The 6,000-nt window shown below is 55.8% G+C and overlaps 1 protein-coding gene across 1 annotated transcript in view; it reads left to right on the forward strand.

Annotated features, from left to right (window-relative positions):
- The window catches only part of LOC110148604 (epididymis-specific alpha-mannosidase-like), a 41,923-nt gene extending 36,207 nt beyond the window's left edge, over window positions 1–5,716 (forward strand). The window contains exons 14-20 of the mRNA XM_070458074.1: window positions 350–460; window positions 535–756; window positions 1,485–1,590; window positions 2,900–2,907; window positions 3,447–3,551; window positions 3,893–4,013; window positions 5,479–5,716. Of these exons, the coding sequence (XP_070314175.1) occupies window positions 350–460; window positions 535–756; window positions 1,485–1,590; window positions 2,900–2,907; window positions 3,447–3,551; window positions 3,893–4,013; window positions 5,479–5,576 (771 nt within the window). The 3' untranslated portion in view covers window positions 5,577–5,716. The remainder of the gene's footprint in view (window positions 1–349; window positions 461–534; window positions 757–1,484; window positions 1,591–2,899; window positions 2,908–3,446; window positions 3,552–3,892; window positions 4,014–5,478) is intronic.
- The last annotated feature ends 284 nt before the right edge of the window (window positions 5,717–6,000 follow it).

Here is a 6,000-nt window from a genome sequence, read left to right on the forward strand (position 1 = left end):
TTTCTATTTGGGAACCCCTGGCTGGGGGCCATCTCAGGCTGGACTGGAATAGATGCCTCATTGTCTCCCTGCAGCAGGGGGACCTTTTGGGCACATTTTACAGATGGGGAAACTGAGGCTGAGGCGGGCTGGGTCCCCCAGGGCATAAGGTCAGGAAGCAGTGGAGCTGGCTTTGAATCCCAGTGCGTCCATCTCACAAGTCAGAGCCCCTCCCTCTGTCTACCATGCCACCCTGGGCTGCTGCTGCATCCATGCAGGAGGCGGCCTGGGGCCATAGGGAGACCCCAGGCCTGCCGGCTGACCTGGCCCACTGCCCCCTCCACCAGGCTGCCAATGTTTCTGTCCACAGAATTACTACCCCATGGTGCAGTCAGCCTTCATCCAGGACAGACGAAGCAGGCTGGTGCTGCTGTCCGAGCAGGCGCACGGCGTCTCCAGCCAAGGGAACGGGCAGGTGGAGGTAGGAGGCCCCTCTGGTCACTCACAAGCAGCCCAGGGCCCAGGCAGGCCCGGTCAGGCAGTTGTCCCCTGCAGGTCATGCTCCACCGGCGGCTGTGGAACAATGACAAGTGGGCCCTGGACAACGACCTCACACTGAACGACTCCTCGGTCGTCCACCCGGTGCTCTGGCTCCTGCTGGGACCCTGGACCCTCACCAGTGGCCTGCGCCAGAGGAGTGGGCTGGCGCTGCAGCACCGGCCCGTCGTGATGCTCAGAGAGATGAATGGTGAGGTGGGGGGTCCTTTCAGTGCACCTGTCATCACTGCCCCCGGGTGAGCCGCCCTGTCTAGGGATGCGGCTGAGCTGGTGCCTGCAGGGATCTGGGCTCCTATGGGGCAGAAAGTGACCAGGGACCTCGGATCTAAGCCCCTTCTTGTAAACGTGGGCATCCTGAGGTTAAAGAGTTTTAACTGACTTGCTTAAGGTCATACAGCCAGTAGGAGGAATTGAAACTCCTCTTTCAAGGGCAGAGATCCCAGAGAAAGGTTCTGATTGGCCCTGATCACATCACGTGACCCAGGTCTGCCCAATCACTGAGGCCTGGGAGCTGAGAGGGATGGCGGCTCCAGCGGGAGCCCAGGGTTGAGCAGAGCGTCTCCTGGAGGAGGAGGGCTGAGTCCGTCTGGGCAGAGGCAGCGACAGATGACAGCGCGGGAGCTGGCTTCCCAGAACTGTTCACGGAGCAGGTCTCTGTGTGAACTCGCTGCATTTTCTGGAAGAATGGCGTCTTCTCTCTGGCCCCATCTCCCAGTCTGCAGTTTTGTAAGGGCTGGACTAGAGATTCAAAGCAGTCTGGGGCATTTGCACCAGCAGGGGCGTCAGCCTGCCTGCAGTGTGGTCGAGGAAAAGAGATCAGATTAAATGGGGGCCTTAGTATGGAGAGCTGAGAATGCCGAGGGGAGAGTTTGGCCCAAAGCCTCTCCTTGTTGTTCATCTGCCTTGCAGAAACTGCCCACAGAGGCAGCTGGAACGGTTCTTGGAAGCAAAAGGCTGTGACGCTGCCCTCCAGTGTCCACCTACAGATCCTCAGCATCCCCGGCTGGAAGTACAGCTCGAACCACACAGAGCACCTGCGGACTCTCCGGAAAGGTGCGCAGGTGCTCAGGTGTCCACGTTCACTCTTGCCTCCACATGTCAGCCTGGTCCCCAGCCCTTCACCAGAAAAAGGACCCTCCTCAGAGTCCTCCAGGCTCTGCGAGGTCTCCTGGTTCCCTTACCTGCCCAAAGAGGGACCTGAGGCCCCCAGGGAGGCAGGTCACTCAGCAAGCAGAAACAAGGTGGGTCTGGATGTCGTCAGATGCTGTGACTGTGTGCAGAGGGAAGCCCCCAGCAGGGGATCAGGGAGGGCTTCCTGGAGGAGGTAGCAACTGCCAGGAACCCATTATTCATATTGGGGCTGCTTCCCCTTATCTGCTCCCTTAACTCCATGCTTCTCAGAGGATGGACTGACTGTGCCTCAGCCACTGCCCTGCTCCAAGAGACCCACGTAGGGCAGGCACACTCCAAGTGTCTGTGAAATGAGGAGAAGGTGGAAAAGGGCAGAGGCCAAGGGTCATCTTTGTCCCTGATAGAGGGGTGTTGCCAACTGTGGCTCAACTCTGTAGACATGAGAATTCCATCACTGAACCACAGCCTGCCCACTTGTCACAGAAGGTGAGATGGGGGAGCCTCACCTGTGGTGGTAGAGCCTCCTCTACTGTTATGTGTCAGGCTAAGGGCACTGAGAATTCATCTTCCGGGGGCAGCTTGTACCAAAGAGGAGGCGAAGGGGGCTGGGCTGGGCAAGTCCATCCTCCTAGAGAGACATCGGTAGAGACTGAATCAGGGGAGCCACAGTGGATGGCGTGAGGCCTGCTGCCTCTCATGATGCTTGAGTCCTCAAGGAGTCTCCACCAGCATGATCATTGCCATCATTACCATTGTCTTCACCATTATTGCCATCAGCATCACAGTCATAATCACCACACCATCATCACCATCAACATCATCATCACCATCACCATCACCACCATCATCACCATCAGCATCATCGCCATTATCACCATCAATATCGTCATCACCATCACTGTCCTTATCACCATTATCACCATCATCATCACCACCATCACCAACATAATCACCATCACCACCATCATCACAATCACCATCTTTATCACTACCACCATCACCATCACGACCATCACCATCACGACCATGACCACCATCACCATCATCACGAACATCACCATCTTCGTCACCATTATCCTGGTCAACTTCATGTTCTGCTCTGAGAAGTCCTTCCCTGACTCTAGAGCTCTAGTCTATAATCTCGGCACCTGAATGGAGACAAGAGACATTGCAGACCTCTTAGGCTGCAGTGACTAGGAGCCCACATGCCCTCTTTCCTCACACAGCACAGGTCATTACGTTTCTGTGCTCCGTGGGGTTGGCAGCACGGGTCTTCTCGTTTGGTCACCAAGGACCCAGCAGGTGGAAGCTGTATTACAGCACATTTCCTAGGTCTTGGGGGCAATGACCTGACACGTCCACTCTGCGATGGTGCCTCATCTTCAGGGTTACGAGGCTGTACCACCCTTCACAGGGGCCAAGCCAGAGAGAATCTTCCAGAGAACTGGGAGGTGGAGGGGCAAGCCCAATGAGGACCTCATCAGGGAACAAGAATCAGCGCTGGCCCCAGTGTGGGTGGTGGGAGGCGGTCACTTTGGCTGCACCTGGCTTGGAATCCTCCCCGCCCCCGCCCCGCTCCTTCTTCATGCACACCAGCTGTGTGTCTGATGTGGTGTAAGTGGCCGCCCCTCTCTGAGCCCCTGGCTCATCTGCAAAGTGGGGCTGTGTTAGCTGCCTCCGAGGGAGGTTGAAGTTGTGAAGTGGAGGTGAGAGTGTAAAGTGCCAGGCAGAGACTGTTGTCCTCACGGCCACCTTCCTTCCGTCCCTAAGACCGAAAGCATGAGGCCAAGGCAGACCTCCGCCGTGTCCTGCTGCGGCTCCAGCACCTGTATGAGGTGGACCAGGACCCCGTGCTGTCTCAGCCTGTGACGGTGAACCTGCAGGTAACCTGCCCTCCCGTGTCCTGCTCCGACATCACAGAGTCAGGCCCCCAGGAGGACACGCCCTCAGGAGACACACCCTGGTGTCTGGGTGTTTCCTGGGGCAGCCCCACCTGCCCGCCACCTGCTGGGCGTGCTGATCAGCCAGCACTGGGGCATCAGCTGCCCCCAGCCTCAGGTCCTCACCTGTAAAATGGGGCTGCCCCTCCTCCTGCAGGGACTTGCCCTGCAATGAATGTGGGAGATGCTGGGCCCTGGGCCCTGGTGCGGCCGCCCTGCTGCGTAGGGGTCTCTGCTCAGGTCTGGGGTCCGGGTGCTCACCCCTCCCTTGCTCTGTCCTGCAGTCTGTGCTGCGGGGACTGGGCTCCGTGGTGTCCGTGGAGGAGCGCTCGCTCACAGGGACCTGGAACGTGAGCGAGATGCATCGCTGGACCTGGAGCACGCGGGACCCTCACTGCCACAGAGGTTCGGATGCCCTGGTCTTGGCCCCGCCCCAGGTCCCCAGCCTCAACTCCAGCCAGACCCCATCTCTGCTCCTGAGGCCTGTGTGACCTGGAGCTTGCTGTCCTTCTCTGCGTCTCAGCCTTCCTGAATCAAACAAAGAAGGTTGTAGACTCTAAGGTTCAGTTCACTTTCCACCTGCCAGGGTGCCACACAGTGTGTGTGTTCATGAGTGTGTAGCTGAGTGAGTGTGTGTGCATGTGTGTGTTCAACACCACACATCCCACCCATGTCTAGATGAACCCAAGACTTGCACGTGAGCTTATACAAATTCATGTCCATTGAGTCGGTGATGACATCCAACCATTTCATCTCTGTCGTCCCCTTCTCCCCCTCCCTTCAATCTTTCCCAGCATCAGGGTCTTTCCCAGTGAGTCAGGCCTTTGCATCAGGTGGCCAAAGTACTGGAGTTTCTCTTCAGCATCAGTCCTTTGAATGAATATTCAGGACTGATCTCCTTTAGGATGGACTGGTTCGACCTCCTTGTGGTCCAAGGGCCTCTCAAGAGCCTTCTCTAACACCACAGTTCAAAAGTATCAATTCTTTGGTGCTCAGTTTTCTTTAAAGTCCAACTCTCACATCAGCACTGGAAAAACCAGACAGACTTTTGTTGGCAAAGTAATGTCTCTGATTTTTAATATGTTGTCTAGTGTGGTCACAGACTTTCTTCCAAGGAGCATGTTTTAATTTCATGGCTGCAATCACCATCTGCAGTGATTTCGGTAGGCAAGTAGTCAAGTATTATAGATTGATAGAATGAAGGATATTTACTTGGATAAAAAGGATGTAAGGAAGGAAGGAAAGTGTGTGGATGCAGGAAGATACACAATTGGATAATGGATAGATGAAGGATGAATGGAAGGAAGAAACATGGATGGATGATGTATGCATGAGTAGATGGATGAAAGGAGAGATGGAAAGAAGTTGGATGTTTGATGGATGACTGGAGGTTGGATGGATTGACAATGGATGGGTGGAGGAATTGGATTGAGGAATGGAAGGATGGATGGACGGATGGATGGTAAGGTGGATGGATGAATGGAGGAACCACTTTAATCCCAAGGTGGGCGCCTAAACCCCAGGGTGTGACCTGTCAATGGAGCCCATTGAGATCCAGGGCAGGGCCCCCTCATGGCCTCAGTGAGAAGGCTCCTAGGCACATACATGGTGCCACAACACGTGGAGATACGAGACCAAGTGTGGCCAGAGCCCACTGTACATGACTTGACTCTGCTGTGCCCACAGGGGAGGCCAGAGATGAAAGAGGCCCCCCAGGAGTGGAGTCCTGTCAAGAGTGGGTCAGCTGAGGGCTGTGGTCACAGTGGGAGCCGCAGATGCAGCAGGAGCCATGTTGCCAGGGGGAAGCCATGAGGACCTGGGGAAGCAGGTGGTCCAGGGACCATACTGGACAGACCTTCTCTGCTTCCAGGCAACTCCAGTCATCCATCGCCACCTCCAGGAGGCCCCGAGGTTACCATCTACCCAAAGGAGATCCGGACATTCTTCATTCACTTTCAAGAGCAGTGAGTCCTTGGAAGATTCTTGGTCCCAGGACACAGAAAAGCAGCCTAGAGGGTGAGGGGAACAGCTGCCAAGCTGGTGTGCTGACGGCAGGAAATGGATGGATGGGGGGTGTTCTGACTTCTTAAATAAAATCGCATTAAGGACCCGTGTCTTCCCCTGCCCACTGGAGCCGGCCCTCTCTCTCCTCTCCTGTCACAGACGGTAGCTTCACACATGCTCACCCTCCTGCTTCACCTGCAAGAGTCAAAGCCAGGTGTTCTCCCAAAGACAGAAGCAATAATCCACAGGGATACCAAAATGCATCTGCCTGTATCCTGCCAGATCTCAGCAAGCCCCCCAGGGTTACTAGTGGCCGTGCTGTGTTCCTGGCACCTTCATAGACTCATCCCAGGGTGGAGATGCCCCTGTTGTGGAGGGCTATGCCTAA

This window comes from Odocoileus virginianus, chromosome 29 (assembly GCF_023699985.2).
Source record: "Odocoileus virginianus isolate 20LAN1187 ecotype Illinois chromosome 29, Ovbor_1.2, whole genome shotgun sequence".
NCBI classification, from domain to species: Eukaryota; Metazoa; Chordata; class Mammalia; order Artiodactyla; family Cervidae; genus Odocoileus; species Odocoileus virginianus.